The sequence below is a fragment of the Eutrigla gurnardus genome (assembly GCF_963514095.1).
Source record: "Eutrigla gurnardus genome assembly, chromosome: 1".
NCBI lineage: Eukaryota > Metazoa > Chordata > Actinopteri > Perciformes > Triglidae > Eutrigla > Eutrigla gurnardus.
The window spans coordinates 29,040,294-29,062,398 of record NC_139915.1 but is presented as its reverse complement, the minus strand read 5'-3'; the positions used below and the strand labels follow the sequence as shown (position 1 = coordinate 29,062,398).

The window sequence follows — 22,105 nt, the reverse complement described above, 5'->3', positions numbered from 1 at the left end:
ACAGACACTCGATGCAGTTTACCTTCAGGTTGAAGTTGCACCACAAACTAATAAAATAACTGTATTGCACTAATCACAGTAAAGCAGCAGCAGTTTGAAGCTTTTTGCCTTTGACGCACTGCACACAAAACAAGTATAAACAAATGTTTAGGCTCAACAGTTATGTCTGTCAAGACAAAGACAAATATTATGTTTGTAGCTGCGATGACAACATTTAGCAAAACAAGGGAAAAGGACTGGAAACACCGAGAGAGATTGCTTCACCCCACCAAAAAGGTCAAACAACAAAACATAAAGCAAAAACTGATCCACTTGAAAGGGATGAACATTTAGTTTCCATCTCAGATCTCACAAAAGCCGGAGGAGAGACTGTGACACTGTCGATGTGTTCGACGACAAATTAGACAACACGCAGAGTGTTGAAATGTCCACGTTTCTCTTTGAAAATCACCCATTTTACCACAATTAATTTGCCAATTATCGGAGTATTTTGATCTTCAAAGCATTCCCCGCCACTGAAGTAAACAAGGTTTAACATGTTTATCCAGACCATCATACATGAAGGCACCGGCTTCTTGGACAGTCCATTTTGTGTTGCAGCAAATCCACAATTAACAACACAGAGATGGAAATGTCACGTTTAATTATCATTCGAGCACCTCTGAGCTTTCTCCGTCATGTGACTCAACATGCTGAGCATCCTCCATCCTTCAAACACACCCAAACTCATTGATGGAGACTGCATTGTGTGCATATACAAACAGTGTTAGCTGTGAAACTGGTGCAGAAACACCTCCTATAAAAAATATAATTTCAAACAATTTCCTGGAATGCATTTACAGCGCCATTTCCAGTGCACTAAGAATACTGTCAAGGAGTTCATTAATAAAAAGCAGGACGGCGTTGAAATGAATGTGTGAAGGCCGTGTTCTTCTGGTGGCGTTTACTCACCAGCTTGTGTCAGAATAAATATCTGCGTCTATGGATGCGGGCGCTGGCGTCATTAAATGATTCATACTTACGAGCTACTCAATTATTCAGAGGTTGGGAATAATTAACAAGGCATCTGGAGGAGAAGGAGTTTGTTATATGTAGATTCCCCCCCACCAATATTGGGGAGGGGGTTTAAAGAATTTTCCATTGCCCTGCATTGAGATTTATATGAAGCTAAGGTGTTTTGAGTGAATGATGTTTTATAGAGTACATAACTGGCTAAAAACAGGAAAGGGGCTGCTGCATCTCATTGGCGTTTACAAGTGCAGAAAAACACTCAGATAGTGTGTCCACATTGTTCCTATCAACAGTTTTCACATCGTCCTACATCAGGTAACCACAACAACGGCACTTCTGCTGTGTGTAACGTTACCACTTCATCCCCACTGGTGACAGAAAAACCTCCACATGGATTAAACTGGACACAAATCCAAGGTATCCTGACAGAAAATAACAAAATTGGTTCTCCACACAACATGTGTGTTTTGATATTGAGACCATGTTTTTGTCTCCCTTAACGTACGTAAAGCGATATACGTAAAAATTAAATCTACGCGATAAAAGATTTCCGAATCTCCAGACCGGACATCACATCCGAGAATTCACAGCAAGCAATGGACAAACTCCTCGAAAGGACAAACTCTTCTCAAGGACAAACTCCTCTAATGGACAAACTCCTCTAAAGGACAAATGCCTCTAAACGACAAACTCCTCTAATGGACAAACTCCTCTAAAGGACAAACTCCTCTAATGGACAAACTCCTCTTATGGACAAACTCCTCTTAAATGACAAACTCCTCTTAAAGGACAAACTCCTCTAAAGGACAACACTCCTCTTATGGACAAAGGCCTCTAAACGACAAACTCCTCTTATGGCCAAACTCCTTGAAAGGACAATCTCCTCTAAAGGGAAAACTCCTCTAAAGGACAAACTCCTCTAATGGACAAACTCCTCTCAAGGACAAACTACTCGAAAGGACAAACTCCTCTCAAGGACAAACTCCTCTCAAGGACAAATCTCCAATGGACAAACTCCTCTAATGGACAAACTCTTCTAAACGACAAACTCTTCTTATGGCCAAACTCCTCTAAAGGACAAACTCCCCTTATGGCCAAACTCCTCTTAAAGGAAAAACTCCTCTTATGGACAAACTCCTCTAAAGGACAAACTCCTCTTATGGGCAAACTCCTCTTATGGACAAACTCCTCTAAAGGACAAACTCCTCTTATGGCCAAACTCCTCAAAAGGACAAACTCCTCTTATGGACAAACTCCTCTTGTGGGCAAACTCCTCTAAAGGACAAACTCCTCTAAAGGACAAACTCCTCTAAAGGACAAACCTCTTTGCGACACAGTTTCGTTTGTTTGCATGGTATGCACGTCCAGTGGGGAATTACAGAAGTTAACTCTCTAAAGGCATTAATGGTTGTAATGAAGTTAAGTTATCGAGTGAGAAATGCACACACATCTGCGATCAAGATCAACCACAAACAACGTCTTCCCTGCACAATCTGATGAGTGCACATGATTACTTCCATGTTATGTAGGGTTTGGATCATTTTGGTCTCTCTCCCCTGCTTCATGCAGCCAATTCCCTCAGTTTAAAGAAACTCTTCTCCTAAACACTTTGAACAATATTTAAGCTTGGCAGTTGTCTAAACATCTTATCTTTGCAAAGATATGTGCTTAAACCACCAGTCAATTGATTGCAGACAATTTGAACCATTGATTAATTGTCATTTATCAACAAAAATACAGTAAATTTGCTCTTTCCCGCTTCTCAAATGTGACAATTTGCTGTTTCTTTCTGATTTCTATCATTGCAAATTGAATATCTCTAAATTTTGCCTGTTGGCCCGGACAGAACAGACGACTGGAAGACGTCAACATTGGCTGTGAGAAATTATGAGGGCACATTTAAAAGGATCAATTAAAAAACAAATCAACAGAGCAATTGATAATGACAATATTAGTTGCGAAGCTAGCGAGGATTTAATTGTAAGGGGAAATGGTTTTCTGAACTTTGAAAAATAGCCCCAGGAAATGAAATGTTAAGTGCAATTAAGTTCGGCTGTTGAAATCAAATACTGGAGATATGATTTGCCGCCAACCTTTTCCCTCGAGTCCAATGAAAGAAAACGTTTTTAGACTTGTTTCGCCTTTAAAGTCAAGACTTTTTCAGACTATGTAAGTTGTAGAACGCCCCTCAGATCTCCAGTCTAGAGTCTTTTTAGTTCCAGCTCTCTATCAGTGTGTCTGTTCGGCCTTTCTCTGCAGTCTGGCCCAGATCCTGCTCAAATTGGATTTGAAGCCATTAGTGTCCCAACTCGAAGCATATGTTCCAAGTTGCTGAGCATTTCATTTCACGAGACGACGATGAGGGGGCTGAAGAAAAGAAGAAAAAAAAAAAAAACACACAGACGGCGCAGAAAAATAAACCAGACACAAACAGGGGCTGGACTGAGTCAGTCGCTTACTTACAGATGGAGAGGGAGACGTCCCGTGCTCCGAAGAAAGACCACTTTGACTTCGGGGTCACGTTGCCGAGCATTAGTTTGTGACTGAGTGCGTGTTTGTCAGTCTGAGAGTGTACATGCTCTTCATGCATGTTTTCGTACGCGAGTTCGGAGAGCGATACCTTCCTCGCCGCACAAAAGGTGCTGCTGTGCTCCATCACGCAAATCTAAATATTCTGTCTAGGAGGGAGGGGGGGGGCGACGACATTAGAGCAGGGATAGTATTTCAAATGGCGGGCAACCCCCTCACTCACTTGTTTTTTCTATCTCTCTCTTGGCTGTCAAGAGAAGCAACAACTTTATTTATGTCCAAATACTGTGGATGCGGTGAATGAGAAACCCCCGAGCAAGTCGGATCATTATCTCTCAAATCTAAACAAGCCTTTGCTTTCCCAGAACAGAGCGCGTATTCTATAAGCACTTAAACATAGCGGGGGGATGGGCTTATAAGTGTGTGTGTGTGTGTGTGTGTGTGTGAGAGAGATCCCGGGGTTCCCAGTCTGAGTTTAAGAATGGCAGCATAAAACACTGCAGGCACTGTGGAAGTCAGGAAACAGCCTAATGTATTTATCCAAACACATATCTGCTGAGAGGCACCACGGCTTCAACACATCCCCATCACTACAGGGTCTCCAACAACTGGAGGGAGGAAAACTAAAACTAACAGAATATTGGCAAAAAATAATAATAATTTAGATAGAAAAGGGGGGGTGGTGGAGATTTTAAACCACATTTCTGTCTTTTCTCATTGCTGTGATTGTGTGAGCAGCAGAAGTTTGTAAGACCTTGTTTTCACTTCTGCTGTCCGACTCTTAATACATCCAATATACAGCGATTCTTTTATTCTTTTTTACAATCTTTTTCATCCACATTCTGCTCTTGTTTGTCATTGTCTGGAACAAAGCTAAGCTGTCTCCCGATGACAGATGATGATCCACTTTTAGAAACATACGCCTTTTCAGGATTTTCCCTTTAAAAATCAGGCAGCCCCCCCCCCCACACACACACACTCTGCTTGTTTTTCGATTTTCCCATAAAGAGTTTTTCAATACAAGGTTTCTCTGCTTCTCCGACTAAATAACATTGAAATCTGAAATTTCAGCAAAAAAAAACAAAACACCTTGGAGAGGTAATTCATGTTTTAAAGCTGTGAAAACATTTTATGTTCTATTCATTATTTGCCTGATTGAAAAGAACAAAAACTAGGGAGCCTCTTCAAAGATCAAACTAGAATCTACTCTGGTGAATCGTGTGCCGTCTGCCCTGTGGTAACCTTGATTCATATTGAAGCATTTAGCCTAATTGTTTAAAAAGTTTGCCGTCTTTGTCAACCATTAAAATAGACTGGCGTAACACACAAACTGCCGAGTGACCGCGTCTCCTTTTTTTATTTGTGCTGGCGGCCCCGACCACACAGCTGAGGAATCCCAAAACAACACAGTGGCAACAATAATGTGAACTCTGCCAACACCGGCGGGGAGGAAGGTAAGAGTCCCCATTCAGCTGTTTACACGAACATGATTATCCAGACAGGATTGTGGGAATCTGAGTGTTTGAGGTAAAAACAACCTTTAAGGAGAAAAAGGCTTCTTCTAACCACCGTCCAGGACAAAGTACCGGCCAAGTGTCTCCTACCTTTTGGCCATCAATCTCAATTAAACAAGAAAACTCCACTTATCATGACTTGATGTTCAGTCTGATCAGATACTGGAATAATTATGAAAGCAGAGATGTGGCAGCTGAACACAAACTGCTGCTGTTTCCTGCAACAGTGTTTCAGGATCTAACTGTGGATTTATCCGTGGTAAAGAAACTACGAGGTGACCGCCCGTCAAATTTCTTCCCGCCTCCGGCTGTCGGCCAAACTCTGACGGGTGACTTTCGTGGAAACCACAAGCATTGCATTTGGTGGATTAATGGAATTTGGGCAGTCGATTATGATAATGTGGTGGCGCTGTATCAGCATAGTGAATCAGGAAAAGTGCTGCCAAAAGTGCCAAAAAAGAAGAAAAGAGCCGTTTGGTTTTGGGTGGAATGCTGCAAAATGGGAGTCAGCCCTATAAACACTTAAGTTTGTAACCGACTAAGTGAGGGATTAAATTATACCACCGGTTATCACGTTTTCAGAGTGAATAGATGCCGCTGTGTTTTCTGCTGGTAACATCTTTGCCATCACAGCGGAAGAAAGTAATTAAAGAAAACAAAACACTCCATGAACAATTATAAAAACCCTACCTGACGTCCAACGTCTCAATATAACTACAGTATATCGCTACACTGGTGTAAGCAAATAAAAAGTATTTATTTCTTATATTGAATCAACTTTTTCCCAACTTTATAAGCAAAAATTCAAATTAGGAAGTAAAATAATCACAATAAATATTAATACAAAATTAAAGGGGGTCGCAGAAAAGTGTAAATAATATTTTTCCAGTGGAATAAATTTGGGTTTTATTACAAGATAATTAGCGTATTGGTATTTGTGGTCATATTCTCAGTCTAAAACATAACACAACCGTGTAAGGTGATACGCTACTTAAGTACAATTTAAGAACAAATATTTCTGGAACCACTGCAGGAAACCGCAGACGAAGATGAGATAATCCTTTTTTTAGTCCCTCGGCGGGGAAATTTATAGGAAAATTTAATATCATGGGATTCATATTTCAATATTTAATAAAATACACTTGATAGATGAACTTCTAAAATAGTTTTCTTTTGCGTTTAAAGCTAATTTCAACACGTGATTGTGTTAACTTTTCATATTTACATAAGTGTCAAATCTGTCTGCAACGAAGACCACGATGGTACTTATGTTACGGTATGCATGGTGTCAGCATGGGCTCTATTTTCTCGCATTAATGCCCATTCTGTGTGTAAAAAAGTGTAAAAATCGCCACCAACATGCTTCATACTGCCCAAATATTTAACCTGTCCTCATATCTTTCCGGCTTTTATCTCCCCCAAAATGACCGTGCATCTAAAGCAGCCAAATCAACACAAAATGACAAAGAATGGAAGTTCAAGCGAAATGTGAGATAAAATGGCTATAAAAGAGAATCCACAATGAAAGCAGCAGCCAGGCAGCACTCTGTTGCTCTCACTCAGTCACTTCCTGTCTCTGCTGCAGCTTCTTTTTTCTGTTTTTACACACTGATAAAATATCTCAAACACCATGTGCATGCAACCATCAAATCACTCACAACCTTGTATATATATATATAAAAAGGAAAAAAGCACAGAGCTGCTGTAAATGGACGAGAGCCAACAAAGCGTGCAGCTGTGTGTTAATGTCCACAGATAAAACATGCAGCGCTGTGATGTGTGTGTGTGTGTGTGTGTGTGTGTGGGGAGGGCTGACGGGTCGCAGCACTCTGACCCACTAATGAGAGGCAGAGCGTAACCACATCAGACAAGAACCACGCTAAGTAACTGGTCTGATAAATAAATAAAAAGAGGGCCCTAATGCGGACAAAGCGTTCATGCGCCACAACAACAACATGGCACGAACGATGAGCCTCAAAAAGGAAAGCATCGGCGAGCCTGTCCGCGGGGCAGGACGGGGATGAAATAAGTCAAGAAAGCTTTCCCCTCAAATGCGTGTGAACCGCGGTCAGCGTTTAGTTCTCAGTGTGCGATTGTGTTTTAGGAAACGTGACTTCTGCGTTCACCTGCCACCTCGCCGCATACTTTCAGAACCAGTAATGCCTCATTTCCTCCGTCGTCACGCAGTACAGTGAGCAGATTTTTGGTCTCTGCCTGCTCTGAAAGTTGGTCCTCGATGGCCACCGTACTCTCTCTGAGCTTGAGCCAATTAAATCAAAGCATAAACAAAGGCCGCATCAAACGGGCGCCTGATTGGCTTCCTGCAGCCCCCTTGAAATATCTAAATCCCTGCTTCCCCCTCTGCAGGCTGGAATATTACATTCTCTGAAAATTATTTGAAATGTTTAAATCGTGCAAAGCTTGCCATCTATCATCAAAACATGACATGTGAAATTAAATACATGAAGCAAGAAAATAAAAGTTATATTTCTCCATTTAAACCTGAAAACAGCCGATGACGACACATTCCATGAAGAGTAGTTGTTGATTTATTTTGGCCGGGCAAAACCATTTTTATTCTGATTTTAGTTTACGTGGCAGGTGACCCACGGCGTGTGTGTGTGTGTGTGTGTGTGTGACTTACATGTGGACATGTGGAGGTTGGAAGCGGCTCTGGTTGATGTTGTAGTGTGTGAAGGCCTGCGTGGGGTTGGAGCTGTACTCGTCCACCGTGATGGTCACTTTGCCATGAGCCATCCTTCCGCCGTTTGGACATGAGACGCCGTTCGTTCACCGGGATTCAGCAGCGGGCCGTACGGCGGTCATCCTTCAGAGCTGCTCGAAGAAGCCCAGGAAGTCTCCCAGCAGCAGCAGCAGCAGCAGCAGCAGAGACCCGGCCGACCGACTCGACCACGACACACTGCAATCTGCACCGACAGGAGCAAAGAGACACACACAGCTGCTTTAAACAACATCACAAGACATGCACCCACTTCTAAATACACTGGTAGGACGATCCCATACACAAGTAATCAATTAATACGCTTCTTACTGTTCGAAAACTAAATCGCACAAGCGAAAACAGGTGGCTTGACGAGCTAAAATGACTGGAGCACAAGCAGAGCACACGTCGAGGAAGGAGGTGATTTTCCCCCTCGCAAATTATTTCCAATCACAATGTTGACTGTGATCAATATTTTATGCTGCAATTACAGTTTCCTTGCTTTGGTTTCAGAGAGCAGAGAGAGGTTGTTTTTTGTTTTTTTTGGTCTGTCACAATTTGATTTTCTGGAAGAAATGAATTCCTGAAAGTATTATTCATAAAAATCCTAATTAGAAAAATGCAGCAAGGCACTTTAAATATAATTAGCAGATGTATTCCACCTTTTCAAACAACATTTCGTTAAGCGAATGGAAATCCTTTCAAAAAAACTAAACACTGGACTGTTATGGCGACAGTTTGCAATCTGGAAGGCACGTTTTTTTTAATTGCTGCTCATAACACAGCTGGTTTTAATGCAAACTAATATATTCAAATATACAGAGAATGACTGCAGGCATGGCCTCTAAGGCAATAGCCGGTTGAAACTAAACCAAGCAAAAACAACAACAAAAAAGCTGCAAGTATAATTCACTGCTGTTGATGAGATACAACTTCAATAAAACATGAAATTATTCACGATGCACGACACAGGTAGAAAATCTGATAAATTACCCTCTCCAAAAAAACACACAACAATAAGACAAGTTCTGCCTTTCCCACTGCAGGCCTGGTGCTCTGATTCTGAAAAAATAATCCACCGGCTGAAAAGCACAGCAGCACAATAAAGAAAAAAAATCAGGTAAAAACACACTTTCAACGCCTCAAATTCTGGAGGACAGAAAATGCTGCACAACAAGTGTGATTTCTTCAGAACTCACCCAGCGAGCTTGTCTGTGTGCGTCTCCTTGCACCCCTGAGCCTCCCTCCTGCCTGACCTCCCTGACTGATAGCGAAGTGGCCACTGAGGGCTTGACGAGCTTTTATACCAGACCTCCTGATGCAGCCCAGCACCCGTATTAAAAAAAAAGGAAAAATGCCCTCAATGCCCTTTTTTTGGATTGTGATCAGCAGCTCCGGAGATCATTTGATGATAAAATCCTGTGATGCAGTGGTGAGTTAAAAAAAAAAAAAAAAAACTCCAGTTGTTGAATATCCTACAACAAGCAACCTCCTAATTGAAACTGTGAAACAAAGGTCCTTATTTCAGCATGAGCATTGATTTATGCTTTCTGGGTCAACAAAGTGCTTACTTCCTATATGTGCTATGAATTCAAGTCAGAAAGATTTATGCCAGCCGAGAAAAAACAGCAACATTTAAAAAAAAAAAGCTGCTCACAATCAAGTATTTTCAAAGTTATAATGACATTATTCCAACTCCCATGTAATGCTTGCGTTGCTGCTGCACAGGAAATAAATTGGCAAATCTTTTCATGGGCCTAAAAAAAAAAAAAAAAAAAGATCACTTGAATTAAAAGCTGCCCTGTCAGATGCCTTGAACACACTTTCACCTCTGCAAATCATTTCTTCCATCTAAAAAACAACAACCTTTTGTCACTACTGCTCTTTTTTCTGTGTGCAAATGTGCAGCACGCCGTGTGCAGTCGGTGCGCGTGTCTACATGTGTGTGCGCGCGCGTGTGCGTGTGTGTGTAACTCGCCTGTCTGCCTCTCTACCTTGTGGCTACAGTAGCAGCAACTAGCTGTGTAGCTTAGCTTGCTAAAAAAAAACCTGCCCTGGCACTGGATGGTTTTTTATTATTATTATGCAGGGCTGTAGCTTCGCACTGTGCTGCTGTTTTTTCTCCTGTAACGGCGGTGCACACACACATTGTAGAGAGTCCCGTCTTATAATTCACGGAGCCACGCCACGCACCATATAGCTATAACTTCACGGTGTGTGAGAGTAAGCAGAGAGGGTTAAAAAAAGGCGAATATATTGACCCTGTCTTGATACCAACGCATGTATATACACGATGTGTGCTATGCGCTGCTTGCAAGAAACGTGCACATATTTAAAAAAAAAGGAAGGAGGTCCGTGCAATCCTGAACTCTGCTCCTCGAATAATAATAATAATAATAATACAAAAAAAAAAAAAAAAACACCCAAAGGTGGTCAGTGTCACGGCACCGCCGCGCTAACCTCTTGCTCGTCCTCGTAAATGACAAGCCACCTTTTAACCGACGGCTTTGTGTCAGGAATTTCTTTTTTTCTCTCTCCCCGTCTACCCCCTCTATCTCCCCCCACCTCCCTCCCTCCTCGGTTCTCAAAGCAAGGCGGAAAGGTTGCTCTACCTTCGTCGTATAGAGGGTTTTTTTGTGCGGGTTTTTTTTTTTATCTGGCCGGAGAAAGAGTGTCGGGTCGGGGTCGCCCTCTACGCGGCGTCGGCAGCAGCAGTGGCGGCGGCGGCGGCGTTGGAGCAGGGACGCGGGTCCATGCGGCGGCAGCAGCGGGAGAGCGGGTAGGTTCTTACGCGGTCGTCCGGGGAGTTGTGGCAGTCTGGGCGGATAGGGCAGAACCTTCGACCCGGCGGGACCTCGGCTGGCTCCTGTGGAAAAGAAACCAGACAAGAAAGCGAAGGGGGGAGAGAGCCGGAGAGGAGGGCGAGAGACACTGACAGACAGCAAGGAGAGAGAGAGGGCGAGAGAGAGAGAGAGCAGCCTAGGTCTGACGGAGGGGGAGCCGGAGTGCAGTGAGTCGGAGCTGCCACTGGGGTCAGAGAGCAGAGAGAGCAGGAGCGAGCACAACCCCCCGCCACCTCCCGTGCGCGCGGCCCCACCGGCGGGTACGCGCGCGGCGAGGGGCGGGAGAGGGAGGGGGGGAAGGCGGGCGCTCGCGCAGTCCCGCTCTACCTCCGTGCTGCATTCACTTGCTGTCGGAAATGACAACACTATTAATATTAACACAGTAACTCGGGTATGAATGTACGTGTTTTAACTTAAACAGTCATCTAACTACTTTATAAGTATACATATGTATATTAGTAGTAATATAATGTAACAGCTTTATTATTAGCTTTATTAATTGTTTTAATTTTATGTTGAATATCCTACAACAAGCAACCTCCTAATTGAAACTGTAAAACAAAGGTCCTTATTTCAGCATGAGCATTGATTTATGCTTTCTGGGTCAACAAAGTGCTTACTTCCTATATGTGCTATGAATTCAAGTCAGAAAGATTTATGCCAGCCTCGAAAAAACAGTAAAACAGTTATTATTAGCTTTATTAATTGTTTTAATTGTATGGTTGTTACCATAAATAATGCAGTCATAAAGGGTGTATAATAATAATAAGTTGCTGGCTTTAGAAATGGTTGTATCAATTTGTGACGGTGATGCCAAGTTTCTCAAACTTCATCATAATACATGTTTATAATGTTAATAAAACCAAAAATTACTATGCACAGTAGAGAGGCTAAGTCCCGCCCCTTCTTGTGGACAACCATGGGACCTTATTTTGGAGGAGAGAAAAATGTAGAGTGTTCAATAGAAAGATAACTGCACTGTTTGGCTATTTAAAAGATCATTTTGCATGTCAAGAAATTCACATGTTGCCCTTCAACGTCCACACCCCCGATTACGTTAATCACGCTGGAGACACCGGGAACAGAAACCTCCTAGATTGACTGTTTACCCTCCGTGTCCTCCGTCTTTGTGTGTCGTCTGTCGGCCCGAAGGAAAGGTTTTTACTGTGGTGGGTTTACCTCAGGCTGTGAGGCTTCATGACATGGCATAATAAGAAGGTTATTGATCCCCTCCCATGAAATCTTATGCAGTATTCAATATTGCGGTTGCTGCACCTTGTACACAGCATACACTGCCTCGTTTGTAAAACCAGCACACATGCTGAATTTAATTGATCGTGCTGGTCATGATGGACACTAACGGTGAAGTCCAGTTACAATTGATGCTTTTTAAAAATTGGACTCATTGAAATAATCAGGGCATCTGAAGGCCGCAGACTTACTCTTTATTTGCGTTTCAGCACACAAGCTTCCTGAATTGCTGTACATTAATTCAGTGCAAACGTTGACCTGGAATATTTCTTCATAAGATCACAGACTTGTGGGAAAACGTTGCCAGAGTGGAGAAGGTGTTGCAAAATCTATGATTAGAAGACAACGTGGCCCCGTTGGGTTCACAATAAACAATACTAATGAGTACCTGTGGGAGTCCTGCATGCAAACCTGAAATGGGGCAGCACAGTTACCGAGGAACGGGGAAAACCCTTCAACCTGGGTGTAATAACAGCATCCTGATCATCAGAGGTTAACTCCTTGACGATCAATGCACTAAATTATATATGGACTCTGGGAGACAGTCGGTCTTCATTTTGTCTCACATGTGTTGAATTACGATAATTACCGTATTTGCTCAAACTAGCAAATCTTCTTGAAGTCAATAATAACAGGTTCAATTCAAAATGGGGGTTTTCTGTATTAAAAGTACAAAGGAACGTGTTCTACAAAGCTTCAAGGGTTCCTTACTCGTTTTCTGATGTTTCAACTGCCTTTCACCCATTTTTAACTTCAGATTTGTTGTCGTGGCAACCTTACTGTACAATTGAGGTGGCATTTTACAAAGTCAGCCAGCGGTTTTAGGGATGGTAATATCAGTGTATCGGTGGGTCACATGTCACACTGGAATATCTCAACAGCAACTGGATTGCCATGGAACGGTGCACAGAATGTCACGGTCCCCAGAGGAAGAACCCTACATGCTTTGATGATTCCCTTTTCTCTTGACGCCTCTTGGATGGATTGCTATGACATTTCCCAGATGATGATGATGATGATGATGATGACTGGTGAACTGCTGACTATTCATTTCTGGTGAAACATCTAAAAGTTGACGAGATGGATTGGCAGAAATGGGGATAAATCACAATGACTGTATTGATCCTCTGACTTTCTTTCCACGAGGTTCACATAGTCAAATGTCTCAACAGCTGTTGGATGGATGTTTCATCCTTTTTGGTGCAGATGTTCAAGGTCTTTGTGAACCTTAGTGACACGCTGACTTACCCAGTGCCATCATGAGTACGTCCAGTAGGTTTATTTATAACAGTTTACAACGATTAACACTTACAAATTGTAAGAAAACTTTTGAAAAAGACAAAGAAATGCAAACGTGCGTTTCCATCAACTGGTTTTGAGTGAATAAACTGGAGTACTGAAGTTTGGTCAGAAGTTTTGCTGTAATTCACCATTAAACTGAGTAGAAGAAGAACCGGAAAAAGGTCTTCAGGAATTTGTTTCAACTGAGACACAAACAGCAGGAACAGCTGATCAATCACGTGCAAAAACAACCTCAACTCAAGGCGTAAAAACTTTTTTGTGCGATTCAGGAGGTTTTATAGAATTTCATCGTTTCCCTACAGCTTTTCTCATGCAAATAAAAGGTGTGAATGTGAAAACGGCTAATGAGCATTACATTATATTCACACCATCGGGAGTGTGGCTGTAGACTTGTGCTCTTGTTAAATCTATGGTGCTGATTCCACTTCCTAACGTTCCATCTCAGACGGTCGGTATCACGATTATCTGCTCCATCAGCGTTAATGAATCATCCTATTTACAGCACATTCACGACTGTACTCCACATGTGCATCACATGAATCAAAACAGCGCTGAACTCAAGAATGCACTGCACTCAATGCCAGAATTAGGCTAAAATTTTCTTCCTCGGAAAAGCAAATATTCATGCCCATGTTGTTGATAATGGGGTATATCATGCATGTGGTCCGGCTCTGTGTCTATGGATCCTTTATTAATCTCTTCCAAGGGAATGTATTGCCGCAGGCTGAACAGAGCCTTCCATTAATACGTAGGTATTATTATTTTAGCTTCAGTTTCATTTATTGTCTCTTAGATGTATTCTCAGTTCAGTAATTGCCTTTATGAGCTCTGCAAGTGGAGTCCAGTTCTCGGTGAATCAACTGACACTACCTTTGTGTGAGAGAAGTCCGGTAAGTAACATTCAAGTGCTTAAAGAAAAGGAGTAAATTGGAAACTGTATAATAATTTCCCTGCATACAAATAAAAATGTACTTTGTTTATTAGTTCAGGTCATTTCAATTGGATGTAAAACCTTTTTTTTACTTAATATTCATGCAACCTTGTAAGCCTTAAAATGGCTACAGAGAGTTAAACTTACTATAAATTATAATAACATGCTTTACATATAGAAGCATACAAAGAGGAGCATTCAAAGACTCAGTAGAAGAGGCATGAAAATGTTTTAATCCTGTGCTACATCATCCATGCATCACTGATATTTTCAAATATTGTTTTCTCTTTTTTTCCAGACACCAATAGTATTTTTTGGCAATATCACCGATTTAGAAAACACAATTGTATTACAATACATAATCTTCAGTTTTCCTGCTGAAGGAAGATGAATGATAATATTGAATTGCTGCCCATCATTGGGTTCAGCATTAAATCGGTCAGGGGGGGGGGGGAAGAATGAATTTGTAAGTGGCGAGGCTATACCTAATATACTGATGGGATTTCTGATGAGAAAAGGCTGCGTGGGACGGTCCATAATGGACTCATCTGAAGGGCTCTGCCACATTTACATGTCTGCCAGTTGAGACAGAGCTGGCTTCTTTTTTTTTTTTTCTAATTTTACTGACATGCTTCAATTTCCCAGACCCATCAGCACGTCTCCCCTCTGCCACAACAGCCCTGAGAGTCATTTCCATTTGACTTTTCTCTTATCTGCGCCAAAAAAAAAAAGCATTTTCCATACACTAGCCGGCGGGTGTTAATGTGAAAGCAGGGGTTTTGAAATTTATGTGGAGAGGCCACATTTAAGCATTTGACCAGCGTTTGTTCTCCGCGGCTGCATATAGAAAACTGATGATAGATAGGAGACCAAATGTCACAGAAGAAATGGCTTTTGCCATGAATGTTTTATTCAGCCCCCGTGTCAGCGATCACATTTATACAATAGAAAATGTAAATGTTATGCAGTGTTAAAAAAAAGAAGAAAAAAAAAAAACACTATATATTTTATGACCTTCTATAAAAGAAGGTAAAACGACTTTCCATCCAAATACGGTAGAAATGAAACACATATTTAACGGGAGTGGGAAATCAGAGTGTGAGCCTTTTTTTTTTAGGAGGCAGAGGGTGATATTCACTTAACCTGCCAGCTGAGGCGGTTCATCGGGTCTAACCTGCACAGATTTATGCCCTGTCTGTGAATGTGCCTGTCTCCCGTGCCTGCCATGTGGATAAATAAAAATGGAGGCCTGTCTGTCTGAAAGAGCCCCATCCACGCACACAGGCAGGGTTGTTGTTGTTGGGGTTTTCTTAAATGTTAATGTCATTCAGATTTATGGGAGGCAGATAGATGGTTGCTGGGGGTATGGCAGGCTGGATACTGTTTATTTATATATTTATTTATGTCACTGAATTGCACACAGATAAAAAAAATAAAAAAAACTCTCTGAGGACGAGGCTGCCGCCGGCACCGGCCGTGTTTACAAACCGACAGAAGATTGAATGCTATCTCAGGATTCGAGTGTTCTTCTTTTTTCTTTTTTTTGTAACTTTTTTTAGCTCAGTTGTTATTGGCTAAAAAAAAAAAAGAGAGAGAGAATCAAAGCAAAATGCAAGTTAATTTTATTAGCACACAAAGTGCTTTTGTCCAGTGGAGCTTGAAGAGAAGAGAGAGAGAGAGAGAGTAGGAAGTAGAAAGGCGAAGAGAGAGCACACTGGCATGAAAGCCAAGTGTATTAATTCCCCTCCCATTCTCCTGCTGTGTTGTGATAGACTGAGTAATATGCAGGCTCACTTTCTATGCCAAAGGGTAGACGGAGGCTCACAGGAGAGGACTCTCTCTCTCTCTCTCTCTCTCTCTCTCTCTCCCTCTCTCTTCTCTCTCTCTCTCCGCCTCTCTCTTTAAACTCACAGCAATGTGAAACTGTAAAAATAAAACAATCATTTAATTTCCCCCCGAGAACCCAGATTTACCCGCAACCATTCAGCACAATGTGCCTGCCCCCTCCTCCTCCTCCTCCTCCCCCTCCTCCTCCTCGCTCGCTGCATGTGTGTGAAAACGGTCGATATGGTATAAATTAGGAGAACACCGAGCCACGTGTGTGGAGGCGACTGTGTATTAAATCACGTTAATTGATTAGCTCAAGTTCAGGAGAGGACAACGCTGGATTGCACTCGGGCCCCGGCTGCTCTGATGAAGTGGTTCCCGGCTCGTTTCAGGTGACGACCCCAACACCTACACTCACAATTAATCCACTGTCGAGGCTTTTTTATCGCAGTGGGGACTTGCTCCGTCTTCCACCTGCGTTTGCCCTGAAACCCCATTCATGTACATGCTCTGTCCTTATTCCTACTACAGATGGTTTTATGAGTTATAGTGTCCAAAAATGCAATGCAAAAAAAGCAATACATTGGGGGACTGTGTTTATCAGAAGTCCACAAACCTTTTTGTTACATTTAATGACAATATAAAGTCATTAATTGCTTGTTAGCACACTTGATTAAAGGACCAGTGTGTAGGATTTAATACATTTAATGGCATCTGTGCTGAAGCCCTTCACTCGCCCCTCCCTTTCCAAGCACACTGGAGAACCTACTGTGGCCTTCAGGTGACATGAAAAAAATATGAAAGGCCAGCATTCGGTCCGTTCTACTGTAGAAACATGGCAGTGCGACATGGAAGAGATCTGAAGGGCTTCTAGGGAACAAACACACAGTGACTCTTAAACCTATAAAGTCAGCCGACTAGAATATATGAAGGATTAAAGGATTTATGTCTCAGCAGGAAAAATGTCCACACATTCATCTTCGGTAAACTCGACTACTGTAACGGCGTCTTAACAAGTTTCCCTGATAAATCGATTCGACAGCTGCGGCTGATTCAGAACGCGAGTCCTCATTAAGACCCAGAACGTGGATCACATCGCTTCAATTCTGAGGTCTTTAGACCAGCTTCCCTTCTGTCAAATGGTTTAAAAAGGTTGGGGTCTGAAGTACATTTCCTGATCTTCATGCTACATTATGAATCCTCCAGACCTCTCAGGTGGTATCGCAGGTGTGCTTTCTGTCCCCCGGAGTCCAAACTAAACACGGAGAAGCCGAGTTCGGTTTTAATTACCATACATGAGGTACAAACCCCCAGGAAGCTGCAGGTCCGCTGTGGCTCTCACTTCCTTTATATCAAGGCCCAATACTCCCTTTTATTAAATCAAATATTTATTCATTTCTGCACTGCAACTTCTATTCTCAAGTCTTATTCTACCTTGGATTGGTTTTAATTGTATTTAATTGTCCTTTCATAATGTGCTTTGAAATCTTGCCTGGCTTGTCCACACCAACAAGTATCTTTGTTAATGTTTTCCTCCTTTGTTCTCAAAAAATCCCCTTCACACAAGCACTGTTGTAAAAAAATAAATAAATAAATCATCCAGATGAAGAACAACAAAACACAATTCACGTGCTGTGAAGGCCAGTGGGCAAACACATCCACATTTGTGGGATGTCTGATGATGCAGCGGTGACCTCCGCGGCGCATTCCAGCGTCTCCGTGCCTCAATAATGTGGAACGTTTATGTGTGAACATGTAAAAAAAAAAAGTCGTCCGTTCATGGGAAGTACTTACACCGCCGCTGCACGACATCTCGCCTCATTAGTTACGCCTCGCAAAAGAAGATTACAGCGCAGCGGTCTGACGATACAAGCCAAAAGCTCTGTGTGCCGACTCTCTGTGAAAACTAAGACGCAGCTCACTGAGGCTTTTGTTGTTCCCATAAAAAATAACAGGAAGTTGTTACACTTGGACACAAAAAGATCTCTGGGAAAATGGATTTGGTTCACATTTTAAGGATTTTAACTTTCCCACCTCAGGAAAATGTTGTTTTTTTAAGTGCTAACGTTGAAATTCAGAGTGTAACTATTATTGAGGGATTTCCTCCTTAAGGCTCTCAACATGGCTAACGGTGCTAACAGTGCTAAGTGCAAGTGCTAGCATCTTTTACCAGCCGGTAGTATGGGTGTTACGCTTCTGTGGTAATCTTGTTATCTTCATAAATTAACTAACTAACTAACAAATAGTTTTTGGCTGTATGCTTTTTTAATGCTTTCAGATCACATCCCCATTGCGCACATATTTAACAAATGTCAAATTATTATTTGTTTCCCCCTATTTTATATCATAATCCAATATTTTTGTCTTCCTGGAAAACAAAATATAAAGTATGAAATTCTGTCTCAGCTCAACTTTAAGCATTTGATCGCACCCAAGAGATTGATATGGAGCTAATAACTCTTTTTGAGTTTGATTTTGTGAATATTGCCATAATTTGATGTGTACAATATCGGCTCCATGTGGCATCACAGCTGGGCTGAATCAGGTGAAGACTACATGTGGATCTTGGAGTCACAGTTTTCCCTGATGAGGATATAATACGATATATTAAATGAAATGTTGTCTTTCAAACTACGGTCCTGTGTGAGTGAGAAGGAGGGGATGACGACGGGATGAAAGCAGGTCAGCTGGTCCGACAGTGAGGGTTGAACTCTCAAACACTGAGACTCAGCAGAGAAACAGCAGAGAGACAGAAAGAGGGCAGAGACATCAGATCAAAGATAATGAACCCAACCAGAGAGAGAGAGACGAGGAGAGGACTCACCCAGAACAGAAGAGAAAACGGCAAAAGAAAGTGGGAAAAGTCACCCTAAAACATTGTTTAATCGTCTTTGAGCATGCACTGTACATGGCGCTTTCCTAATGTGTTACAGGACTTCCATTTTGCTATTTTTTCATCCCCCAAAAAATGAATCTAGCGCAGCCTTGAGATCACTAAAGAGTCACGACTGGAGCGTGGATGTATTATGAGAACTGTGCCGTGTCTGAAATCACTCCCATGGTTACTCATTCACTTCTCCCTGCATATGAAACACTCAACGGTTTGCTCTAAGGCGAGTAATGAATTGAGACTTTGCACACTTATGAATCACCGCTAACAGATGTAGCATCAAACAACTCATTTCCACATCTGACAAAGCCAAAAAAAAGCATTTGGAGGGTTTTGGGCAATTTTTTTTTTTTCATTTTTCATTTCAGTGTGAGAAGTTTTGAAGGTTATGTACGTAAGTGTCACACAAAGACGTGACAAATAAAAAGTTGGTGAGCTGGGCAGTAAATAAAAAGACATTTCATCCACTGCAGCGTTCAACCAACGCTTTCTGCATTCAGCAAAGAGAGCAATGTGCTCTTTGTCCGGAGCGCTCTGTTCACACTCACAGTCTCACACAATCAGACCGGAAACCTGCACCGGAGCAGCTGGGAGGTAGGGGCGCTTTGCTCAAGGGCACCTCGGCAGTGGGAACGATGGAGGGGCAAGCCTTCCGTTTTCATTTTCACTGAACCATTATGTTTTTCTAACCTTGACTCAGGGCTCTCAAGTTTTTAACTTAACTTAAGATTTTGGCTGAAGGTACGTGTCTTCAGGCAGCGTTGTTTCCACGCTTCCCATTCATTGTCTCTGTAAGAAGCCGTGCAACGCCTTCGTCTCGGGGCAAATTTCGAGAATCTTTTAAACTGACTGTTGTCGATCTAAAATAAAGACAGATTCAGCGACTGCATAGCTTATATCTCGCATAAAATGTTTTCAGAAACTCATTTCGGTGAACTATTTTCGTAAAATAAGAGAAAGATTTTTTAATTATCCTGGTAATTTGTCTGCGTGAGAAATACTAGTGAGTGTGAACAGGTTGATTTGCGTGAGACTTGAGAGCCCTTATGTGTTTCTATGAGCTAAACCTAACTACAGCTGGGACACATTCACATGAATGACAGCACGCCTCATCCTGCTGTGGCCTGCCTGCTCTCTCTGCGTCAGGATGCCGAGGGGGCCTGAGAAAGCGGCGGCGTTTGATCTGGGAATGAGAACGGGCTGCACACCTTGCTTACTGTCTGGGGGGGTACACCCCCATGTGAGGGTCCACATAGAGTCCCAAACACGCAGCAGAACAAGAAGAAAATAGTATAAGAACGAACCGTGAATGAGAACAGACTGTGGCGTGCAAAAGTGTGGCCACCATTTTGGAAGAACCTGCTACTGCTCTGAGTAAATGTATCCGCAGAGTGTGTGTGTGTGTGTGTGTGTGTGTGTGTGTGTGTGTGTGTGTGTGTGTGTGTGTGTGTGTGTGTGTGAGTCGGGTATGACAATCTGGGACATGTTGCATTGCTCTGTTACCCGCTGTGAAAGTTGATGGGGTTCCCCACCGAGGACGTGTGAAATGATCCTGGAAAGTGATGTGTGTGTGTGTGTGTGTGTGTGTGTGTGTGTGTGTGTGTGTTTGAGAGAGAGAGACCGGGGTAGACTTCAGTGTTTTCTGTGTGTGTCTGTGTGTGTGTGTGTGTGTGTGTGTGTGTGTGTACTTCCATTACACTTGAACAGTTGAGATAGGAAGCGAGTCTGATTTGAAAACGCCGGCGTTGCGGTCTCACGCTGCGACTCCCGTTTTACCTCACGACCGCCTTCCAAACCCATTTGGTCGTTGCTGTGTGACTCGTTTCAATGTCAAAACTGTCCGTCTTCTGTGCCTCAATCTCGCCTTCGTACGGCGGTCTGCACTGCAACTTAAGCCAACATGTGCAAAATGTAAACAAGACGTGTGAATGGAGGAGAAGAAGGAAGATAATCAGGAAATAATGCTGCAAACAAATAGCATGTTGTTAAAACATGGCTGTCCTCGACTGCTCATCAGTGTTTAATATTCAATTAGATTCTAATCGTATGGTTCCAATGTTCTAGATATTAACTGTTGATATTCACTCAGATATTTATCAGTAATGGATACTGTTGACACAGAAAGGAGATTTAAGGAGATAGTGAGGTAAAGACATGTCAAGTTTGACATCATTTAATGGCCTTTTCATGTTTTGGATGCTAGAGAGAACTTGCAACTCTTCAATTACCAAATTAAAAGGAATAATTAGCAAAAAAAATGTTGTTTATGTTTATGCACTTTACATTTTTTTTAATGATTTGGCCTCAAAACTCCATTAGGGCTGGCATCGTGGCATCGCGGTCTCTCACTCGTCGTGCCGTTGTGATCCGTGAGCAGAGATCCTCACGGGTTTCAAAAATGTTGGCCCACGCTGAAACGGATAAATACATTTTCAGATCTGAATTCGACCCAAAGGCACTCAGAACTCTGGTCCAAAACAGCCTCCAGGATAATTAGACCCCATCCAAAAAAAAACAAAAAGCAGTAAACCAGCACGGACCCAAACAAACAGAGAAGACCAACGCTGCCAACAGCGTGATGCGTCACGTCTGAGGAGGAAAAGCACAGGTATGGATAATAAAATGAACCGTTTAGTGTTCTGGTGTTGCTCGTTCTGGCATCACGGCTTGCTGGGACACTTGTTATTAAAGTTGTTATAACACGTGTGCTGTTCCTGCTTATAACAAGTGAAAATGCCTTGAAGAAGGCCTGTTAATGTGCAGCGGAGGTCACAAAGAGCAGCAACGCATCACTTTCCACACGGACCGTAAAGCCTCTTAACTAAGCATTATGTTTATACTTTCCTATGTCCTTCATTTTGACCAACATGGTCCTATTTTTTTATTTATTTTTTTCATTTATAATAAAACATTTAAAGGCAGAATCTGTCATAATTATCCAATACAGATTTAGGGACTAAACGCTGGCTTTGTAAATGTGAAACAAGAAAAAGTGGATTGGACCAAATAACTTTGACTGTATATCACTCAGCTTTTCACATTAAAAGCCTCTTTGAGGGTTTTGAATGAAGCTTAAATCGTCTGTTAACACAACAGCGAGTCTGCCTTTGTGTGTGCGACACACACACACACACACACACACACACACACACACACACACACAGTGTGAGCGTTTTAAATAATCAATATACAGAACAAGCTTATAGATTATGAGTTTGTAAGGGCATCCAGAGAAAAGAGGAAAAGAGACAAGACACCGACCGTGTGATCACATTTCATGTCAAC

The 22,105-nt window shown here is 42.2% G+C and overlaps 1 protein-coding gene across 2 annotated transcripts in view; it reads right to left on the bottom strand.

Moving 5' to 3' along the window:
- The window catches only part of mpped2a (metallophosphoesterase domain containing 2a), a 61,114-nt gene extending 50,274 nt beyond the window's left edge, over positions 1–10,840 (bottom strand). The window contains exons 1-2 of one of the 2 annotated variants that reach the window (XM_084025837.1): positions 10,389–10,840; positions 7,699–7,981 (exon numbers count right to left, since the gene is read on the bottom strand). In XM_084025837.1, the coding sequence (XP_083881963.1) occupies positions 7,699–7,811 (113 nt within the window). In that variant the 5' untranslated portion in view covers positions 7,812–7,981; positions 10,389–10,840. The remainder of the gene's footprint in view (positions 1–7,698; positions 7,982–10,388) is intronic. The other variant, XM_084025838.1, reaches the window with a different exon arrangement.
- Between the last annotated feature and the right edge of the window lie 11,265 nt (positions 10,841–22,105).